Consider the following 23,453-nt stretch of genomic DNA (forward strand, 5'->3'; position numbering starts at 1 on the left):
GTAATATTTATAAATTCTCTCTTTTCATGAAGTAATATTTATAAATTCTTACTATATTTTCATGAAGTAATATTTATAAATTCTCACTATATTTTCATGAAGTAATATTTATAAATTCTCACTATATTTTCATGAAGTAATATTTATAAATTCTCACTATATTTTCATGAAGTAATATTTATAAATTCTCACTATATTTTCATGAAGTAATATTTATAAATTCTCACTATATTTTCATGAAGTAATATTTATAAATTCTCATTCTATTTTCATGGAGTAATATTTATAAATTCTCATTCTATTTTCATGAACTAATATTTATAAGTTCTAACTTTATTTATTTATATAGATATTTATATAGATATTTTTAATTTTTTTTTCAGGAACGTTGAGACTCGAAGGCGACGCCAGTAAAGATGGAGATATTTATCTTAGATTGAAAGAGCGCAATTCTCCCGTCCAGATCTCGGACCACTCCAAAAACCTCACGCTTACTAAGAAGTTAGATAAGGAAGTGAGTCGATCCATCTCATTGCTATAGTCAATTCTTTCTAGTGAGGCAGATTTGCAACGACTCGCAGGGGTACCCTTTTAGCTCAAAATTTTCCTGATCGCTGATTGGTTGGACAAGATAAGTCTAACCCAATCAGCGATCATTAAACTTTTCCGAGCAAAAAGGGCACCCCTGCGAGTCAGTGCAAATCTGCCTCGCTAAAAAGAATTGACTATAGATATGTTATCATTGAAAAGATTGTTAGTTGATTTTATTTACTTGTTGTATCACTTGTCAATAATTTGATAAGAAAAAATTGATATATAAGATTAAATCGCATTTGGTCATACTGAATGAAAAATAATTTTATTGAAAAACTGAAGATAATTATATTAGAGCACACACACACACACACACACACACACACACACACACACACACACACACACACACATATATATATATATATATATATATATATATATATATATATATATATATATATATATATACATACATACATACATACATATACATGTGTATGTGTAAATACATAATGTGTACAAATTAATACAATATTAATATTTTTTATTTATATAAATGACTCCTAATATTCACATTGATAGTTCTTTATCTTTCTCATGTAAAATATTATCTTGCTGTTACGAAACCACTGAAGTTTGAAGAGCCACGATTTTTGTATCACATTCTTGGATTGATACCTGGCTTCTTTCACAACCCTTGCATCATCCTCTTTTATTTTCGACAGGGCAAAGATGGAGAATCTCACGTCATTGTCAACGTCATCTGTGATAGAAGAGGAACCACCGACCCGGTCAGTATAAATCACATTTTGTTATTTCTGGTGTAGAGAAAGTACTGTGATCGCTGCTAACGTGGGGGACAACGTGATTGGCTGTGACGTCATCAGGGGGTGGGGCTTATTTCGCCAAGAAATTTAACGCGGACTATATTCATCTTTCCTTTCTTTAGGGGAAACATTTGTTGGTGCTTAGCAAACTGTTATACTCTTATTGCACTGCTTAGATATGAATTTGCAAGTAACAATCTGCGATAAGAAAATAGTCTGGTGGGGATTAATTTGTTATTTGTTTTGAAATTTTTTTATTTTATCAAAATATTTGCTTGTTTGGTGTCGTAAAGCTGTATCAAAATGTTTTAATCTATATTTTTAAATTCCTCGCTGAACGATTTTCCATCCTGATGAACATATTTTTTAAAGATTTTATTTTGTTTCGTGCGGTTCTACTCGTTTGATAGATGTATCTGTTATTATTAGAAAAATGCAGCTCAGTTCTATCATTTCCTTGGTTTAGTTTAAACAGTATATTTTATTTCCTTTATATAAGCGACTTAGTTGTAATGAAAGACGTAGGTCCCAATTTTTTACTTAGTCGAAATGTCAGACATAGACCTCATTACACTTTTCCAAGTTATGAATTAAATACTCTCTATACTTTGCATGAATTAAATACTTTCTATACTTTGCATAACTATCTTATACTTTATAACAGTAATGTCATTGACCTTTAACGTGTGTCTTGACTTATCAGTGTATGGAGTCCCCCCTCCTCCCCCCACATCTCTCCCCCCCACATCTCTCTCCCCCCCCCCCCCCACATCTCTTCCAAGTATGTAAACCACGCAAGGAGCGGGTTCTCGATAGTAAAAGGGTCCCAGGGGGGTGTGTATGTCACAGGCAGTAAATAGAGCATTATTGCTCAATAAGCATCATTAATGTCATTATCGGATCGGGACGACACGAAAGAAGAGGTGATAGGCAAGGCGGGTTTGAGCTACTTTTCTTTTTTTTATGTTGGTGTTTTTACACGCAATGATGCTAATTTTCAGGGAGACCCACTTAAGGTGTTTGTAGTGTTTTATAGAAAATGTAAACCTTACCTTTCTTCCGTTTTCCTTTATTTTGTAATTTATCATTCTGATTTTTTGTATCATTTGGAATTCTTGGATTTGGTAAATTAACCGTATTATGTTAACATTAACATCTGCACCGCGGTATGTTATGTTAATAACATCAATATTAACATGCCAGATTTTCAATTTTAACACCGTTTTTTCTATAGGGTTACGTGGGTTTCTTTCCAAAGACACCATACATTTTTTATAGATAGATATATGGAATTTGGCTCTTAAGGCTTGGCGCTGGAGTCTGGGAGGTCCTTCATCACTGAGGTGCAACTAAAGAAAAACTCTTCAGTTGCACTCTGGAGTAAAATATTAATTTAGAATTATTTAAACGGCAAAATGGAAGGAATAGAAGGGTAACTGAAGTAAAATGGGTCTTAAAAATGATATTGCAAAGACGCACGATGTAAATTAAGTTTTATCTGTTTTGGTATTATAGTTTTTATTATACATGTCCTTTAAATTTGATGTAATAAAGTAATGATGTAATGAGAGATTTCTTTCGCAGAGCTTTACAATTCCAGTCAACATCCGGGTAACTGACGACAACGACAATGCCCCGGTTTTCGTCAACGCTCCTTACTACGTCAACGTCTCGGAGGTACTGTTTCGTTATTACCAATTATCTCTCAGATGAAAACGCCTGTAATTTGCATAATTATACCCTCTTGTAGTACTAAAATAACCTTTCTTGTATCAAAAGATTGTAAAAAAAGGTTTTGATTACCCGCCAGGTAACTGTGGTTGGGACCGTGATATTAGGAGACATTCAGGCTATCGATAATGATCAACCAGGGCCGTTTTCTACTGTTCAGTATTCCATAGTTCCCGGACCACATTCCGTGAGTATGCTTTAGTAATTGGCTATAAATTTGGTCAATTTTATACTATATCAATAAGCTCTTATTTTCTTATTATATACAGTACTTAGTTTTTAAGCTGTAAACTAGTAATTGGCTATAAATTTGGTAAATTTTATACTATATCAATAAGCTCTTAATTTTTCCTATTATATACTTAGTTTTTAAGCTGTAAACTTAGTACCTGTTAGTGTTACTAGAACTATTTATTTTCTCTATGCATTGAGTATACCTTTTTAATTGTGTAATTATAGATTTTAAACATAAAACTTACCCGCTGGTTATAACTTATATGTTCAAATATTTATTTTATTATGAAAATATTTTGGAAATCTTAAATAGCACAAGTTTATCCTATTTGTCGAATGCACTTTTGAAACTAATAACTTTTCATTATTACTAGAACTGCTTTTGTACTTTCTCTATACAATGCATTGATGACGACTAATTAACCTCCAGAAATATTTTAGATTCAGAATTAGCCTCGATAGGTCGTGGTCAATTTAGGATGATTTCAGGTCTGTTAATGTTTTTGATGAAATTATAATTTGTATTTATTTCCAGGATACTTTTGCCTTTGAATCTCCTCTGCGCGGTTCTTTGGTTCTCAAGAAGCCTCTGGATTACGAACGAAATCCCATTTTCAATCTTACCATCCTTGCTCAGGTATGTACTGCAGTGTACTCTGTAACAGAAGAAGTATGTATAATTATTTTCTGATTACAAATTAATGAATACTATATCGTGAAGTTTACAATACTGATGATTTTATCGGTTACAGTATAGCTGAATTAAAGGATAAAATACGTATGCCTATGATTATTTATTAATTACCGAAGGGAAAAATATTTATAATAATTTCCTAATTACAAATTGATGAATACTTTATCGTAAAGTTTAAAAAAACTGATGCTATAATCAACTACAGTATAGCTGAATTAAAGGATAAAATACGTAGGCCTATAATTATTTCCTAATTACAAAAGGAATTATGTATGATTATTTCCTAATTACAAATTAATAAACACTATATCGTGAAGATGTTTAAAAAAAAAAAAACGAGATTTTATGTATTTTCACTTCTTAGTTATGTTAAGCAGTACCGAATCAATTTGAATATCTATCTATCTATCTATCTATCTATCTATCTATCTATATATATATATATATATATATATATATATATATATATATATATATATATATATATATATATATATATATATATGTGTGTGATTTTTTATCGGGACATTTTATTAATTACCACTTCTTAGTCAAGTATTACCAAATAGCCTATAATTTAGCTAAATTAAAAAAATAGTATTTACATGAACAAATAGCCTATATAATAGCTGAATTAAAAAACTAATATTTGCACGAACAGGACCAAGGCGCTGTGTCCCAGAGTAGCAGTACGGTCCTGACTGTTCAGGTTCAGGATGCTGACGATCAGAACCCAGCCTTCGCCAGAGACCATTACATGGCCGTGCTTCCGGAAGACCCTCGAAAGGTAGGCCTAATCTGCGAAAGATTTCAAGATAATAAATATAATCCTACGTAAATACGAATCTTGTTTTCATTTGGTTGATAAATTATTTTTGATAATTCTGTATTTTTGTTGTGTAATTCAACAGGGGACGAAAGTGGAAGTACAACCCGAAACTGTTCGAGCCGTTGATCGAGATGAGGGAATTAAAGCTCCTGTGGTATACTCATTTAGCAGAGGTGAGTGTACATATACATACATACACATAGATACGTACACATACATATACACGCATATATACAGTATATATATATATATATATATATATATATATATATATATATATATATATATATATATATATATATATATATGTGTGTGTGTGTGTGTGTGTGTGTGTGTGTGTGTGTGTGTGTGTATGTATGTATGTATGTATATAATGTAGACCTTTTTAGTAACATTTGTATAGTATCTATGTTTTTGAACTCTGTAATTGAACAAAAAAACTTTTCTCCATAATCTTTGTTTTATTTATTGAAATTTTATTGCTGTTGTAACTGCATAATTGAACAAAAAAACTTTTCTCCATAATAAATATTCTTTTACTATTTATTAAAATAGCATTGCTATTGTAACTGTGCATTCATTAACGATTGTTCATTCCATACAGACGAGGAGGAAGCATCATGGTTTCAAATAGACCCCAAAACTGGGGAGGTCACAATAACCAAAGACCTTCCAGATGACAAGTTAACGCAGCCCACCACGCTTGTCGTTAGGGTATGGCATTGCCTTCTGGTTTTATAAAATCATTATTGTATTTGTAGTTAACTAATAGTATTATATATATATATATATATATATATATATATATATATATATATATATATATATATATATATATATATATATATATGAAAAGGCATGAATCAATTAAGGCATATTTCTATTCTTTACATTATCAAGTTTAAAACTTTGATATATTTTAAATGCACAAATCAATTATGGCATATATATATATATATATATATATATATATATATATATATATATATATATATATATATATATATATATATATATATATATATATATATATATATATATGAATATGAATCGATTAAGACATATTTCCATTCTTTACATTATCAAGTTTGAAAATTCAATATTCAGTAAATTTTATCTATTTGTCACTTTACTTAAATTCATTTCCTCAATGGGCTATTTTTCCCTGTAGACCCTTGGCCTTGTAGCCTTTTCCAACTAGCCTTGTAAATATCTATTTGTCACTTTAATTAAATTAATTTCCTCACTGGGCTATTTTTCCCTGTGGACCCTTGGCCTTGTAGCCTTTTCCAACTACCCTTGTAGCTTAGCTAATAATAATAATAATAATAATAATAATAATAATAATAATAATAATAATAATAATAACGATGATGGTGATGATAATAATAATCATTCTTGGACATTATCTTACCTTACTAATTTTTCAAATGAAATTTCTTCCTTCAGGCAACTCAGGTGGACAATCCTGATAGATATGCATTGACAACTGTGACTCTCTCGAGGAGAGGATATCATTCAACGCAGCTGCAGTTTGTTCAGAGGGATTACGTAGCAACTGTGTTGGAAAATCTGCCACGCCACTCTCTGATTGCTCCAACCATAATAAACAAAAATGTAGAAAAGGTACGAAAATTGTAAAATTTTGTCAGTTTACTCTTTAACATTCATGGGAATTTATTTTTTAGAAATATCTGAAATATATGTTATTACAGTAATTTTAGTAAAGGTATTCTTACATAAGTGATTATTAATTAGATTATGAAACTGGAAATACATTGATCCAAGTATGAAAACGTCAAGAGGAATATTTCCTTTTTAGTAAAAGTAAAATGGACTGATATATGGAACTTAGGCCATATGACTAAGCAATGGGTCTGCTGCCCTATGTACTATAAGTCAAGATAGGACAGCAAGATAGAAGGATTTAAAACAAAATGAGGGCTAGAAAGTTGGGCATATTTATTGGCTGGAGGAACAATACAAAGGCCCTTTATTACTGTAGGTCTAAGGCCTACAGGGCTCTGCATGAATAGCACTGAAGGTATTACCCCTAAGGGGTAATATAAATCATCTATCTAGGTTTATGGTAGCATTTCTGTATTGAATTATTAAAGCTGAAATTTTCCCTCAGGATATTCGATTTAGCTTGGAAAAGAACGGAGACGGAGTGTTCCGTATTTCGAATTCAGGCCAGATTCTCTTGGACTACGAATTAGACTTTGAAGAACAGCAGGAATATAACCTCGAAATCTATGTGACAGATGGAGTATTTGTAAGTACTGCATTGTAATCTTCAGCATGTTCTTTAGAATTACAAAGATGAAAGGGAATGAAAAGTATTTTGTTTATGGTAAGGGATATTAGTTTTGAAGTAATGTGGGATAGAAAGGTAATGAGGTACTGTATATTTTGTTTAGAATGGGGAGCAAAGTATTTTAGTACAATTCATTGTTGTATTGTTGTGTTGTTTATAGAAAGTAGAACATTTTCATCGATATATTTTATCATCTATTGTTTATTTACAGGTAAATCTTGATTAGAAAGTTGCTTAAATACTAACACACACAGAAAACTATGCATTTTTGCCATTAGTATACTCAAGTTCTGTGCTAATAAGTGACATTAAAGTGACATTTTTAATCATTTATAATACCCTTCCCAGAATGACACTGCCACACTGAAGGTCCAGGTGCTCAATGTGAATGACTGGGATCCTCGTTTTCGATACCCCCAGTACGAATTCTTCGTGACCTCTACTACGCTCAGACCAGGCGATGGTGTTGGTAACGTAGAAGTAGCCGATGGTGACAGGGGAGATCAGATCACTCTCACTGTCATGGGGCAGGATGCAAAGTAAGGTTTACCAATCATAAATAAATTTTGAGTGTTTTAATATTCAAGTAAACTTCTTTTTATAAAATTTCTGAAATAGTTGTACCCATGAAAAGGCTTAGTTATCTAAGTATGATTTGTTGTTTAATACAATGAAAATTAAACTAGTTAGTCATTCTTATGGAGTAACAGACATATTGAGAGAATGGGATTAATGATGCAAAATTAAGCTTGAGTAAAACCTAAAGACATAGTTTTAGTGCAACACATAATGATTATGTGGGATTACAAGATGGAAAAATTAAATTTAATTTTTTTTTTTTTTATCTAAAATAATGTTTATATTTATGCTTTTCAGGATGTTCACAATTGGCAGCGATGGCGAGCTTAGAATCAGAGACCTAACGTCTCTCAATTCAACGGAAGCACACATCGTTGTCTTTGCCAAAGATTCGGGGATCCCACCGAGAACTGTAAGTCTTTTCTAGCTTTTTTGAGCCACTACATCTTTGCATATTTCAAAAGTAGGGTATAGTATTAGTGTCCCAAGTGCAGGGTTTCTGTACGAGTCTAATGTAATTATGTACTGTAATTTGTTCAACAGGCATCTGCACCAGTCACAGTCACTTTCCCGGATGGCCTCGTTCGCTCATCGCCCCTCGGAGCTGGTTCCAGTTTTCTCCTCATGGTCATATTTGGAGCTCTCCTTGGAATTTTCATTCTTGTGATCATTTGCCTTGCCATATACATTCACAAAAAGTGAGTACAGAACAGGTTTCTGGTTATTGAAATAACTGCATTCAATTGTAATATGCTTACAGTACGTGGTATATTGGTAGTGAGATAGGCTTGTAGGGAATATAAAGTATAATTTAAATCAGTGGCTTGGTGTAAATTGTTTAGGTTGTTAGTTTTCAGTTCATAACACACTAGGCAGTGCAGGCACTAGGGAAGAAAATTATTGCAGATAACTAGATATAATATAAATTATGCGGGTTATAAAGTCTTCAATGCAAAACTGGCCTCTTGCAGCAAAAAAACCACAGATGATCAAAATGCAGCTCTGCCAACCAAAATGAGGAATGTAGGATCTGTGTAAGTGGGTTGCTAAAGTCTTTTTTGGGGTTATCTGGTCTACACTGGTGATGCACTAAGGCATCGATATCTTATCTTTGGCTATGTAGTACTTTTTACCACAGACTTTGCTTTCCTGTCGTATGGGTTGATTTGATAAGTTAAGCAAACTTCTTTCCAGTGTTCTTACTTTCATGTAGAAGAGAGGTGGAAAAGTCAAGTCAAAATGTATGTTGAACTTCCATTACTATCAAAAAATAAAATTTAAGTTAATTCAATAAATTTTTGTTCTTGGAATTTTCTGTCCACTATACATACTTTTTTGTCTCTTATTTATGATGAATATGCAAATATGATAATCATACATGAAGTTAAACTCTTAATTATGTAGTGACTATACAGGTACAGTATTGTATTATCATTTTGACCTACAACAGTGGAATGGTGCATTGAACATAAATGATTACAGTAGTATGAGTAAATAAGGCTGTTACTATTTAAATGAGTATTTTAGAGTGAGAGATAGATAATGAATATATTTTAGGTAAAATATTTATTAAATTTCAAAATCCGCTAAAATTTTCTCTTGTTCGCAGCTTGTTAATCTGAACGTGTAATGATTAATATCAATGTCCTTTATTATCGTTATTATTATTAGCCAAGTTTACAACCCTGGTTGGAAAAGCAGAATGCTACAATCTCAAGGGCTCCAATAGGTTAAGTAACACAGTAAGGAGAGGAAATAAGGGAATTACAAATTAACTATACTGTATATGTAATGAATAGTAAATGTGATATTTTGAGATCAGTAAAAATGTTGAAATAGATCAGTCCTACATAAACTATAAAATGAGACTTCTTTCAACCTACTCAACATTAAAGAATTTACTTAGTTTGAATTTCTGAATTTTAAGAGTATCCGTATAAAGAAACTTTTACTTTTATACCTGTAATTCATGGTTCCACATAAGTTTTATTAGTTTCCTAAGAACTATAGGGTAACACTTATTCATAAATCAGGACATGAAGTGATAATGCATTGATATTGTAATGATGTGATCAATGCATAGTCCTTTCACTAAGCTATTTTTATGAGTATCTAATTAGCAGTGTTTAGCTATTTTGATGTTGTGAAGGTGTTGAAATAGAATAATTCTTTGTGTGATTTTATTGTTGGTCAAGTAGGAAAAAAAATTTTCCTATTCAATCTCAGCTCTGCCCTTTTTTTAAGTACTGTAGGTCTTTGACATCAAAATACAGTACGTACACTTATTTGACATATGACAAAAGTAGGGTCTACGGACTTCATTTCTCAACTTTAGCTTTATCATCATGATTATTTATTGTATTCTTAATCGGAAAAAATATGGTTTAAGGTTTTGTATTTCTATGGTGTTTGTCTCTCTCACTACAGTATTGTATTGTACTGTATTCCAGACATTTTCTCAATTGTAGTTTCTGTTTATATATTCTATTGACTTGAACATAGTTATATTACATTAATGCTATTCAAAAGTCTGATTTTTATATTAACTATATTTCATAAATCTATTTATATAAAACATATTCTTGGAAATAGATTGGAAAATTTAGCAAGAGATTTTTAGCCCTTTTTATTCTTTTCAAGAGCTATTAGCCCAAGTCATATTTTTGTCCAAAGGAAAGGTCTTAATGATATGAATATATTTTTTTTACAGTATGTAATACAGTAAGAAAAATGCATAAGTGAATGCATTCATTCATGCTTTTAATTTTTCTTTTCCTAAGGCCAATAATTTTCAATATACAAACTTGCAAATGAAGTTAAGTAATCTCCCATCACAAAAACTTTATTTTTCAAGCAAGACATTTTCTCTTGATTTTATAATAAGTGAAGTTAATTTAGATTTATTACTTCTACTTTTAATGAACAGTAAGAAGTACAGAGATGACAGTGATGCAGCTCTACCAACAAAAATGAGCCAGATTGTATCGAACAACATTCCACACACCAAGCTAGATCCACTGTCACCTCTGAATCATCAGGCAAGTGTTTATTTTTGTCATCTATACTCCAGTAATGTTTGAATGCGATAGCTGTTTTAATTTCTGAAAAAAGCTTTTGATTAATATAGAAAAGGTGACACTACAGCATCTGTATTTGATATATCAGTCAAGTTTTAACTCTTTGCTTTCTTTTAAACACTTAATTTTGTGTTTCTAAGATTTGCTGGATATAATCAGATTGCATATCTAAAGCCATTATTATTATGCTGTCCAAATATTATTTTGTATATTTTAAAATGACTTCCTTAACAGATGCAGAGTAATGGCAGACAGATGACTCCCATAGGAAGTCCTTTGCCACAGGATGGTCTCACTGATATTGAACACCCATCGCCAGAGAATAACAATAATCAAACCACAAACAATAATTACAATGGCAGTATCAGGGCCAGCACAAGTAAGTACAAAATTATTCATTCTTTTTATTCGTATGTACTGTAAAAGCAAGTACAAAATTATTCATTCTTTTTATTCTTGTGTACTGTACAAGGAAGTGCAAAATTATTCATTCTTTTTATTCTTGCGTACAGTACTGTACTGCAATAACTTCCTTAACTGTAAATTTAGTAGAAATACCATTACCACCTCTATATAAGCTTATATATAGTTTCAGTACGTTCCAACATCACAGACGGATCGGCACGAGGGAGTCGCAGGTATTTGAAAAACCCTCTTGCCAATGGATCATTTCCTGTATCATCTGGGAACATTCCTCCGACGCCATCAGAGACTTGCAATAATGGAACTGTTCCCGGTGGTTATGGGGATGGTTCATCTCTGAATGGAACTGTGAGATCATACTCAACTACAGCATCCACTGCTTCCCTCAGTGGAACGCCAGAGCCTCCTGCGCATTCATCAAAGTATGCACACATAGGTTTTTTTTCTTTTACTTAACTTTCATGTTATAATGGTTGCATATAGAAATTTTATCTGCAAAAATGTTAAATTGTGCTTATATAACTTGCAAACCTATTTTATCTGATAGATTTTGAAGTGTACTTGATAAAAGTAAAGTAATAGCGAGATTTGATAGGATTATTTTAATACAGTTCACTTGAATTCACAATAAGAGCCGTTAAATTTTAATTTTTGTCTAAAAATCCTTTTACCATTTCATTTTTCATATTAACCATACATATAAATTGGTTTATGATGGACTCATATTTTGGGTTTATTTGCTGCAACCTCTTCTCTACAGTATTCAAAGGCATTATTTGCTTTACCCTCTTCTCTACAGAATTAAAATCAAAGAGAGTTTAAAACTAGGTGCTTTCTCACTAATACAATGTGGTCTTTCTATTATCTCTGGTTATATTGCACTTCCTTACATATCTATATTGAACTGATATAAAAAGCCTCTTGCTTTGTAACACATTCCATTTGTAACATGTTCCAAGCAGCTCAGCACAAGACTTCCAATTAATTTTTTTTTTTTCCTTTTCTTAAACATTGGGATTTCGTATCTGATTTTATTTTAATTGATTCTATTATTTTAACACTTCTTATCTGCTTTTATTTTCCCTATTCTAATATAACTCTTCTCATCTGCTTTTATTTTCCCTAATTCTAATAGTCAACACTTCTTATCTGCTTTTATTTTCACTGATTCTAATAATTTAACACTTCTTATCTGCTTTTATTTTCCCTAATTCTAATAGTCAACACTTCTTATTTGCTTTTATTTTCCCTAATTCTAATATTTTAACACTTCTCATCTGCTTTTATATTCCCTAATTCTAATAGTCAACACTTATCTGCTTTTATTCTCCCTACTACTGATATTTTAACACTTCTTATCTGCTTTAATTTTCCTGATTCTAATATTTTTACACTTATCTACTTTTATTTTCCTTGATTCTAATATTTTAACACTTGTTATATGCTTTTATTTTCCCTAATTCCAATAGTCAACACTAAATATCTGCTTTTATTTTCCCCGATTCTTATATTTTAATACTTATCTGCTTCTATTTTCCTGATTCTAATATTTTAACACTTATCATCTGCTTTTATTTTCCTGACTGATATTTTTACACTTCTTACCTGCTTTTATTTTCCCCAATTCTAATATTCTAACACCATTCACGAAGCAGGCTTATCACTTCCTCCTGGTTATGGCCTTTGTTTTTACCCCTCTTCTTTTGCTGTTCTTGTGTTGATCAGACTACTAGATATCTGAAATATGTTGGCTGTCCCATTAGGGATCAAAATAAATATTAAATTATGTTTCATGCAATTCACTTTACAATAAGTGGTATTTGTATGGTCATTTAAGGTCCCTTTTAGCTTTAACAGTGAAATTTTGTAAAATTATGTTATTTACGCAAATTTCAGAGCTATTCTCCAATTTGTCTTACAAGTAAGACATTATTGGTCAAAATCTTTTTATATTTTAAATAGGTAAAACTTTTAACTTATTATTCTTACACATATTTGTGAGAATTACATTACTTATTACAGCAAATTATTAACTTGAATTATGAAAATATTTTATCTAAAAACTAAAATTTTTTGTATGAATTTTTATATTTTACCCACTTCCTTATTAGAGCAGGCTATTGCAATTTCTTTACACTTCCTTATTGGGGCCGTCAATTATGATTTGTTTGTGATAAAATAAAAGAAAAAACATCCCACATAAAAAAAAAAGTTTTTTCAAAGCCAGACTTAAATTTATTCATCCTTTGCAGGTCAATTACAGGGACCTTAATAAAAGGTGGACTTAGAGGAAGTAATCGTAGTTCTGTATCACCAGGAAGTGGGAGTGCTAAATCTAAAAGGTTAAATTCTGCCTCTACAGTTCACAAAAAAACAATATTATAAATTGGTTATAAAATGATACATTTATTTACATGGCCTCTGACATTGTAGTCATCTTTAACTTGGGCAAATTTTCTAAAGTTCTGTATTTGACAGTGTATCGCCTGCTGGTTCTGCAAGGGCTGTTGGAGGTCTCCCTGCGAATAAAGTTGGGCCTGCTCCTACACCTCCAAACACTCCATACTTTGATGCCACTCCTGAAAGCCACCCAGGTTCATCTGGGTCTAATCACTCCAGCAAAGTAGCCTGGCCACATGGATCAATACCAAAGAGAGTTAAAAAACTCTCGTGGGAAGATGAATTGAGTAACAAGGTGAGTTTTATATAAAACATTTAAAATATTTTAACAGAAATTTGAATCTTATAAACTATAGTTTATATCTTAAATCACTATACGAGTAGGTTATTTACATAAATATCGTTTATTTTTTAGACAAAATTATTAAATACAGTTGTAGAAAGTTGCAACAAGTTAAGAAAATGTATCACTTCAATTGGTAGTAAAAGGTAAACAAAACTTATTTTTATAAATAACATTTTATTTTGTACCCAAAAAATTGTCACAATTATCATTAACAGCCTCATTGAGCAGAAAAAGACCCTACCCTCATTATAACAAGTTCAAGAACAAAAACATGTCAATGACGCCCCTTCTTAAATCACTAAGCAAGGTCCTCTCCCTTCTTAGACAACCTAAACAAGAAAGGCTGGAGGATCTAATGTATCTAACCAGTAATTCTCCAAACATTATTGAAATTTTATATTTAGTGTAGACATAAGTGAGGGATTTATCTCTAAGAACAACAAGTATGAGAATTTTTCCAGTAATTAGCATGGTTTTGCAGGAAAAAAATTAACTATGCATGTTACAAGGGAAGAGGCAGGTTGCAATGAGACTGCAGCAACAAGAGGCAAAAAGCATTTCAGGCAGTATACAACAAGAAGAATTAAACCCATCTGCAACAAAGACGCATATTTAAGTTTGCAATAAGTATCTTTGAGCATGGATACAGAAAGAGGCAAATTGCAAGTTTCAATTAAGCAATCTCTGCAGCATGATGCAACAAGCCAAATTATAGCACGAGGCAGAATACAACAAAACTCTGGCGGGAGGCAGATGGTAAAAAGTGGCATATTGCAATGGGTCTTGCAACGGGCACATTTTAAAAGTTTACAATAACTATCTTTCGAACACGAATATAACCAGAAAAAATTGCAATGATTGCAATTGAGCAATCTGCAGCATGATGACTTGCAACAAGAGACAAATTGCAACGGGACTTGTCACGAGAGGCAGATTACAATGGAACTTATAATGAAAGGCAGATTGCAACAGGACTTTCAACAAGACAGGTTGCAATGGGACTTGTAACGGGACAGATTGTGAAGGAACTTTCAACGGGACAGATTATGAAGGAACTTTCAATGAGGCAGATTACCACAGGACTTGCAACAAAAGGCACATTACAATAGGACTTGCAATGAGAGGCAGATTGCAATGGGACTTGCAACGAGAGGTAGATTGCAACGGAACCTGCAATGAGGCAGATTACAATGGGACTTACAACGAAAGGCAGATTGTAACGGGACTTTCAACAAGAGATTGCAGTGGGACTTACAACTAGACTTAGAGACTCATATTGCAACGGGACTTGCAACTAGAGACAGATTGTAATGGGACTTGAAACTAGAGGCAGATTGTAATGGGACTTGCAACTAGAGGCAGATTGCAACTGGACACAGGACCTGCAACATGAAGCAGATTGCAACGGGACACGGGACCTGCAAAATGAAGCAGATTGCAACGGGATCTGCAATGACAGATTGCAATGGGACCTGCAACAAGAGGCAGATTACAATGGGACTTACAACAAAAGACAGATTGCAATGGGACTTTCAACGAGACAGATTGCAATGGGACTTTCAACGAGACAGATTGCAACGGGACTTTCAATGAGACAGATTGCAACGGGATTTGCAACAAGAGGCACATTGCAATGGGACTTGCAACAAGAGGCACACTGCAACGGGACTTGCAACAAGAGGCACATTGCAACGGGACTTGCAACAAGAGACACATTGCAACGGGACTTATGAGGCAGATTGCAACGGGACGTACGAGGCAGATTGCAACGGGACTTACGAGGCAGATTGCAACGAGAGGTAGAGTGCAACGGGACTTGCAACAAGCAGACTTCAACGGGACTTGCAACAAGGCAGATTGCAATGGGACTTGCAACGAGATGCAGATTGCAACGGGACTTGCAACGAGGCAGATTGCAACAAGACTTGCAACGAGAGATAGAATGCAACGGGACTTGCAATGAGGCAGATTGCAACAGGACTTGCAACGAGAGGCAGATTGCAACAGGACTTGCAACGAGAGGCAGATTGCAACAGGACTTGCAACGAGAGGCAGATTGCAACAGGACTTGCAACGAGAGGCAGACTGCAACGGGACTTGCAACGAGAGGCAGATTGCAATGGGACTTGCAATGAGAGGCAGAGACTTGCAAAGACTTGCAATGAGGCAGATTGCAACAGGACTTGCAACAAGAGGCAGATTGTAACAGGACTTGCAACAAGAGGCAGATTGTAACAGGACTTGCAACAAGGCAGATTGCAACGGGACTTGCAACAAGGCAGATTGCAACGGGACTTGCAACAAGGCAGATTGCAACGGGACTTGCAACAAGGCAGATTGCAACGGGACTTGCAACGATAGGCAGATTGCAATGGGACTTGCAACGTGAGGCAGATTGCAACGGGACTTGCAACGTGAGGCAGATTGCAACGGGACTTGCAACGTGAGGCAGATTGCAACGGGACTTGCAACGTGAGGCAGATTGCAACGGGACTTGCAACGTGAGGCAGATTGCAACGGGACTTGCAACGTGAGGCAGATCGCAACGGGACTTGTAACGAGAGGCAGATCGCAACGGGACTTGTAACGAGAGGCAGATCGCAACGGGACTTGTAACGAGAGGCAGATAGCAACGGAACGTGCAACGAGAGGTAGATCGCAACGGGACTTGTAACGAGGCAGATAGCAACGGAACGTGCAACGAGAGGTAGATCGCAACGGGACATGCAACGAGAGGTTGATCACAACGGGACATGCAGGCAGATCGCAACGGGACTTGCAACGTGAGGCAGATCGCAAACGGGACTTGCAGACGAGAGGCAGATTGTGTTCTGCCTCGCGTTGCAAGTTCTGTTGCAATCTGCCTCTCGCTGCAAGTCCCGTTGCAATCTGCCTCGCTGCAAGTCCCGTTGCAAGTCCCCTTGCAATCTGTTCTTGTTGCAAGTCCCCTTGCAATCTGTTCTCGTTGCAAGTCCCCTTGCAATCTGTTCTCGTTGCAAGTCCCCTTGCAATCTGTTCTCGTTGCAAGTCCCCTTGCAATCTGTTCTCGTTGCAAGTCCCCTTGCAATCTGTTCTCGTTGCAAGTCCCCTTGCAATCTGTTCTCGTTGCAAGTCCCCTTGCAATCTGTTCTCGTTGTAAGTCCCCTTGCAATCTGTTCTCGTTGCAATCTGCCTCTCGTTGCAAGTCCCATTGCAATCTGCCTCTCGTTGCAAGTCCCATTGCAATCTGCCTCTCGTTGCAAGTCCCGTTGCAATCTGCCTCTCGTTGCAAGTCCCGTTGCAATCTGCCGCTTGTTGCAAGTCCCGTTGCAATCTGCCGCTCCTTGCAAGTCCCGTTGCAATCTGCCTCTCGTTACGAGTCCCGTTGCAACCTGCCTCTCGTTGCAGGTCCCGTTGCAATCTGCCTCTCGTTGCAGGTCCCGTTGCAATCTGCCTCTCGTTGCAGGTCCCGTTGCAATCTGCCTCTCGTTGCAGGTCCCGTTGCAACCTGCCTCTCGTTGCAGGTCCCGTTGCAATCTGCCTCTCGTTGCAGGTCCCGTTGCAACCTGCCTCTCGTTGCAGGTCCCGTTGCAACCTGCCTCTCGTTGCAGGTCCCGTTGCAATCTGCCTCTCGTTGCAGGTCCCCTTGCAATCTGCCTCTCGTTGCAGGTCCCCTTGCAATCTGCCTCTCGTTGCAGGTCCCCTTGCAATCTGCCTCTCGTTGCAGGTCCCCTTGCAATCTGCCTCTCGTTGCAGGTCCCCTTGCAATCTGCCTCTCGTTGCAGGTCCCCTTGCAATCTGCCTCTCGTTGCAGGTCCCCTTGCAATCTGCCTCTCGTTGCAGGTCCCCTTGCAATCTGCCTCTCGTTGCAGGTCCCCTTGCAATCTGCCTCTCGTTGCAGGTCCCGTTGCAATCTGCCTCTCGTTGCAGGTCCCGTTGCAATCTGCCTCTCGTTGCAGGTCCCGTTGCAATCTGCCTCTCGTTGCAGGTCCCGTTGCAATCTGCCTCTCGTTGCAGGTCCCGTTGCAATCTGCCTCTCGTTGCAGGTCCCGTTGCAATCTGCCTCTCGTTGCAGGTCCCCTTGCAATCTGCCTCTCGTTGCAGGTCCCCTTGCAATCTGCCTCTCGTTGCAGGTCCCGTTGCAATCTGCCTCTCGTTGCAGGTCCCCTTGCAATCTGCCTCTCGTTGCAGGTCCCGTTGCAATCTGCCTCTCGTTGCAGGTCCCGTTGCAATCTGCCTCTCGTTGCAGGTCCCCTTGCAATCTGCCTCTCGTTGCAGGTCCCCTTGCAATCTGCCTCTCGTTGCAGGTCCCGTTGCAATCTGCCTCTCGTTGCAGGTCCCGTTGCAATCTGCCTCTCGTTGCAGGTCCCGTTGCAATCTGCCTCTCGTTGCTGGTCCCGTTGCAATCTGCCTCTCGTTGCAGGTCCCGTTGCAATCTGCCTCTCGTTGCTGGTCCCGTTGCAATCTGCCTCTCGTTGCAGGTCCCGTTGCAATCTGCCTCTCGTTGCTGGTCCCGTTGCAATCTGCCTCTCGTTGCTGGTCCCGTTGCAATCTGCCTCTCGTTGCAAGTCCCGTTGCAATCTGCCTCATTGCAGGTCCCGTTGCAATCTGCAAGTCCCATTGCAGTCTGCCTCTCGTTGCAAGTCCCGTTGCAGTCTGCCTCTCGTTGCAAGTCCCGTTGCAGTCTGTCTTTCGTTTCAAGTCCCGTTGCAGTCTGCCTTTCGTTGCAAGTCCCGTTGCAATCTGCCTTTCGTTGCAAGTCCCGTTGCAATCTGCCTTTTGTTGCAAGTCCCGTTGCAATCTGCTGTTTGTGGCAAGTCCCGTTGCAATCTGCCTCTCGTTGCAGGTCCAGTTGCAATCTGCCTCGTTGCAGTCCCATTGCAATCTGCCTCTCGTTGCAGGTCCCGTTGCAATCTGCCTTTTGTTGCAAGTCCCGTTGCAATCTGCCTTTTGTTGCAAGTCCCGTTGCAATCTGCCTTTTGTGGCAAGTCCCGTTGCAAACTGTTGTTTGTGGCAAGTCCCGTTGCAAACTGTTGTTTGTGGCAAGTCCCGTTGCAAACTGTTGTTTGTGGCAAGTTCCGTTGCAATCTGCCTCTTATTGAAAGTCCCATTAAAAGTCCCATTGCAATCTGCCTCTCGCTGTAATCTGCCTCTCGTTGCAAGTCCCATTAAAATCTGCCTCTTGTTGCAAGTTCCGTTGCAATCTGCCTCTTGTTGCAAGTTCCGTTGCAATCTGCCTCTTGTTGCAAGTTCCGTTGCAATCTGCCTCTTGTTGCAAGTTCCGTTGCAATCTGCCTCTTGTTGCAAGTTCCGTTGCAATCTGCCTCTTGTTGCAAGTCCCGTTGCAATCTGCCTCTTGTTGCAAGTCCCGTTGCAATCTGCCTCTTGTTGCAAGTCCTGTTGCAATCTGCCTCTTGTTGCAAGTCCCGTTGCAATCTGCCTCTCGTTGCAAGTCCCGGTGCAATCTGCCTCTCGTTGCAAGTCCCGGTGCAATCTGCCTCTTGTTGCAAGTTCCGTTGCAATCTGCCTCTTGTTGCAAGTCCCGTTGCAATCTGCCTCTTGTTGCAAGTCCCGTTGCAATCTGCCTCTCGTTGCAAGTCCCGGTGCAATCTGCCTCTCGTTGCAAGTCCCGGTGCAATCTGCCTCTCGTTGCAAGTCCCATTAAAATCTGCCTCTTGTTGCAAGTTCCGTTGCAATCTGCCTCTTGTTGCAAGTTCCGTTGCAATCTGCCTCTTATTGCAAGTTCCGTTGCAATCTGCCTCTTGTTGCAAGTCCCGTTGCAATCTGCCTCTTGTTGCAAGTCCCGTTGCAATCTGCCTCTTGTTGCAAGTCCCGTTGCAATCTGCCTCTCGTTGCAAGTCCCGGTGCAATCTGCCTCTCGTTGCAAGTCCCGGTGCAATCTGCCTCTCGTTGCAAGTCCCGGTGCAATCTGCCTCTCGTTGCTAGTCCCGGTGCAATCTGCCTCTCGTTGCTAGTCCCGGTGCAATCTGCCTCTCGTTGCTAGTCCCAGTGCAATCATCCTGCTTGTTGCAAGTGCCATTGCAAGCCAGTTGCAATATAAAGTCCCAGTGCAATATGCCTCTCATTCCAAGTCTCTGCAATTTGTCTCAATGCTAGGCCTGTTGCAAGTCTTTGTCGTTATCTGCCTCTGGTTGCAGGTCTCATTGTAAGTCTCATTGAAATTCGAGTTGTTGCAATCCGAGTATTTTTGCGAGTCCCGTTGCAAATCCCATCTCAAGTCCTGTTGCAGTGTGCCTTTCATTGCAAGCCCCATTGCAATCAGTCTTTGCAAGTCCCATTGTAATATACCTCTATTTGCTAGGCCAATTGCAATCTGTGTCTCGTTGCTAATCCCAGTTCGATCTGCCTCTAATTGCTAGTCCCGGTTCGATCTGCCTCTAGTTGCTAGTCCCGGTGCAATCATCCTGCTCATTGCAAGGGCCATTGCAATCTGCCTTGTTGCAAGTCAATTGCAATATTGTCTTGTTGCAATATGCCTCATTACAAGTCTTGTTGCAATCTTGCTTTTGTTGCAACCCCCATTGTAATCTGCCTTTTGTTTCAAGCACCCATTGCAATCTCCCTCTTATTGCAAATCCTGTTGTAATCTTGCCTCTAGCTGCAGCCCCATTGGAATCTGGCATCTAATTGCAACCTGCTTTGTGTTGAAATTGGCCTTTTATTTGCTACCCTGTTACAATCTGCTTTAAGCTGCAACACAGTTGCAATCTGCTTTGATGCAACCTTGTTGCAACACTTTCAATTCCATAGGTTGCAATCCAGCTGCAATCTGCCCTGTGATGCAACCCTATTGCAATCTTCCTCTTATTGCAGTTTACCCTTTCTGCAATGTTTCCAATCTGCATCTTGTTGTAACCATGTAGCATTCTGATTCTTATGGCAACCTCATTCATAGTTCATTATTTTTTACTAATCTGGTCCTTTGCAAGCTTCCTCACCTTTCTGTCTCATTGTTACAAGATTCTTGTTTTCATTACAAACTTTACTATACAATTTCATGGAAAGTTTACTATCTTGTTGTGAGTTTCCTTACCATGCAATTTCATTGCTGCAATCTATTAATTCAACCTGGTTGCAACCTGCCTCTTATCCTTGTCACAATAATTTTACCTTGTAATGTGTTGCACACTTCATCACCTTGTAAGCTTTCCATCCTTGAAGTCTCATGTTTCAAGGTCCCCGTTATACAAACTCATTGTGGCAAGCGTTCTCTCTTTACGATCTAGCTTCCCCACCTCGCAATGTCTGTTGTAAGCTTCTTCGCCTTACAGTCTTTTAACTTCCACGCTTTGTCCCTTGCAGTCTCAATGTTGCAACCTTCATCTCCTTGCAGTCTTGATGTTGCAGGTGTCATTGCCTTGCAATTTTGGCAATGCAAGTTCCCTTGCCTTGCCATTGGGTTTTTGTAAGCTTCCTCTCCATGCCACTTATAAGCAAGCTTACTCACCTTGTATCTGATTGTTGCAAGTTTCATGACTGTATTCATAACTGCAAGTTTGATCACAATGGAATAGGCTACCTCGTATTGTAATATTGTTATTGCAAACAATCTTCCTCATTTTGAATGCTCCTCAAAAGTAATGCTGCAATCTAGTTGCAATGGTCATCTTGTGTTTTTTTTTTTTTTTTTTTTTCTCAAACTGAAAGCATAGAATCTGTTACCAATCTTATTCTCCTTGCTATCTTAAGTTTTCAAATCTTGTCATGTTTCTATTGTCTACAAAATACTGAAAATACTTGTAATCTTCATTGCAAGCTTCTTGCAATTGTCCTGATTGTCCAATTTATCATCTTGTAAATCTTGGAATCTTCCTTATCTTTCAAAGATCTTGATCTTGCATTTTTGTGCGGTCCTCCTTATCTTGCTCTGCTCACATTCTTCTTCTTCTAGTAATCTTTTGCATTCTTTAATCTCCATGTAGCTTTCTTGCAATAGGCTTGCATCCTCATCTTGCAATCTACTTGCATACTTCTTGTACTCTTCTTTCAATATTTGTGCAATCATCTTCTTCTTGCTCTTTTTTTTTTAATTCTCCTGCAATCTTCTTGCTCTTCCTCTTCTCTGGAGTTTCATCATATTGTGATCTTTCTCATTTTATTTCTCCATTTTCGTTGCTCTTTCACCTACATACTGTACCTACAGCAGCACTCGTGCTTCTTCCTGTTGCTTGTACCAGCAGTTTCAGTACACATTTTAAAAATTTTGTCAAGAACATTGTCTTCTTGAGAGCAAGAACCACAATGGAGGAGTATATTTCTAGATTACACAGGCTTAATGTTCTCCTTTTTATATATTTCTGCATTACATGAGCTCAATGTTTTCCTTTTTATATGTAGTGCTGTTGATAACATGTGAGTATTGATGCTCCATTATTGGTTGTTTCACTGCCTTTTATTGTTGACTGTGCTTAAAGCTCGTTAAAAAATTGCTAAAAATCGCTCCTTGGATTTTTCTTACAGAGTTCCATTGTATGCTCTGTATGCTCATTTTGACTAACAGTCCCAGAAATTTTGATTTGTAGGTGGCAAATGCTGCTAAGTAGGTTTGTGTTTTCGAGGTCCACAGATTTAGTTCCTTAAAAATTTAAAAATAAGTAAATAGCCAAACTGGTCAGGGAGATCTAGAAGAGGCAATAATAATATTTTCAGTCTTTCAATTTCTGTGACAACTGAACCTGTAAATAAAAATCAACTTAATAAAAGTTCAACATTTGTCATGTCATATATATTTTTCCCAAAAGTTAAAAGAGGTTGGAAAGTCACAACACTACCCATGTAACCTAATGTGACCAGTAAAAAGAAAGAGAGCTTTCAACAAACAAACTAATTCAGTGTGTTTTCCCCAGTGTGATACATAATGCTATACATGTTTCACCAAAATTAAATAAATTGTGTGTGAAAGCTAACACATACACTTGAATAAAAAGTAGCCAAGGTAGCTTATAACAGTTGGGAAATGTTCACTCGAGGCTACATGCAATACTCACCAGAGAAAATTACAAGATATCTCTCTCCATTATACAAAATTATTCTCACCCAACACAACAACATTCTTGGTAGTATAGCAAATGCAAAAAGAAAAATAAGATTTGTGAATTGCAAAGACATAATGTTGCATCTAACATATGGATATACCTTGTTAACATTACATCAAAGAAAACCTTTCCATCTTTATGCCTAATGAGAAGTAAGAGAAGGTACTCACTACTTTATAGTCATCATTCATCCACTTGTCACCCAGTTCATATAGGCACCTGTTACTCAAGTGTAGCTTTATAGTTTATAGCGAAACAGAAATATTTCTTCTATATCCATTGTAATTATGTGCAATGTATACAGGTACAAGTTCCCTAGAATTACAGTACGGCTCCTATTTGTTGGGGGATCCTAAAGTCAAGTTAACTCATAAATAATGTGATTATGTGCTAGCATTAGTACTCATAGTTTAGCAGATAAATA

At 37.0% G+C, this 23,453-nt stretch overlaps 1 protein-coding gene across 1 annotated transcript in view; it reads left to right on the forward strand.

Annotated features, from left to right (window-relative positions):
• Positions 1 to 23,453, forward strand: part of LOC137651796 (protocadherin beta-6-like) — a 75,821-nt gene that overhangs the window by 48,534 nt on the left and 3,834 nt on the right. The window contains exons 4-22 of the mRNA XM_068385013.1: positions 384 to 514; positions 1,263 to 1,328; positions 2,949 to 3,041; positions 3,175 to 3,282; positions 3,865 to 3,966; positions 4,685 to 4,810; positions 4,935 to 5,025; positions 5,457 to 5,566; positions 6,302 to 6,478; positions 6,987 to 7,127; positions 7,518 to 7,708; positions 8,046 to 8,160; positions 8,292 to 8,446; positions 8,720 to 8,782; positions 10,675 to 10,786; positions 11,060 to 11,204; positions 11,415 to 11,670; positions 13,501 to 13,590; positions 13,727 to 13,943. Of these exons, the coding sequence (XP_068241114.1) occupies positions 384 to 514; positions 1,263 to 1,328; positions 2,949 to 3,041; positions 3,175 to 3,282; positions 3,865 to 3,966; positions 4,685 to 4,810; positions 4,935 to 5,025; positions 5,457 to 5,566; positions 6,302 to 6,478; positions 6,987 to 7,127; positions 7,518 to 7,708; positions 8,046 to 8,160; positions 8,292 to 8,446; positions 8,720 to 8,782; positions 10,675 to 10,786; positions 11,060 to 11,204; positions 11,415 to 11,670; positions 13,501 to 13,590; positions 13,727 to 13,943 (2,489 nt within the window). The remainder of the gene's footprint in view (positions 1 to 383; positions 515 to 1,262; positions 1,329 to 2,948; positions 3,042 to 3,174; positions 3,283 to 3,864; positions 3,967 to 4,684; positions 4,811 to 4,934; positions 5,026 to 5,456; positions 5,567 to 6,301; positions 6,479 to 6,986; positions 7,128 to 7,517; positions 7,709 to 8,045; positions 8,161 to 8,291; positions 8,447 to 8,719; positions 8,783 to 10,674; positions 10,787 to 11,059; positions 11,205 to 11,414; positions 11,671 to 13,500; positions 13,591 to 13,726; positions 13,944 to 23,453) is intronic.

The sequence above is a fragment of the Palaemon carinicauda genome, chromosome 13 (assembly GCF_036898095.1).
Source record: "Palaemon carinicauda isolate YSFRI2023 chromosome 13, ASM3689809v2, whole genome shotgun sequence".
Classification (NCBI taxonomy): Eukaryota; Metazoa; Arthropoda; class Malacostraca; order Decapoda; family Palaemonidae; genus Palaemon; species Palaemon carinicauda.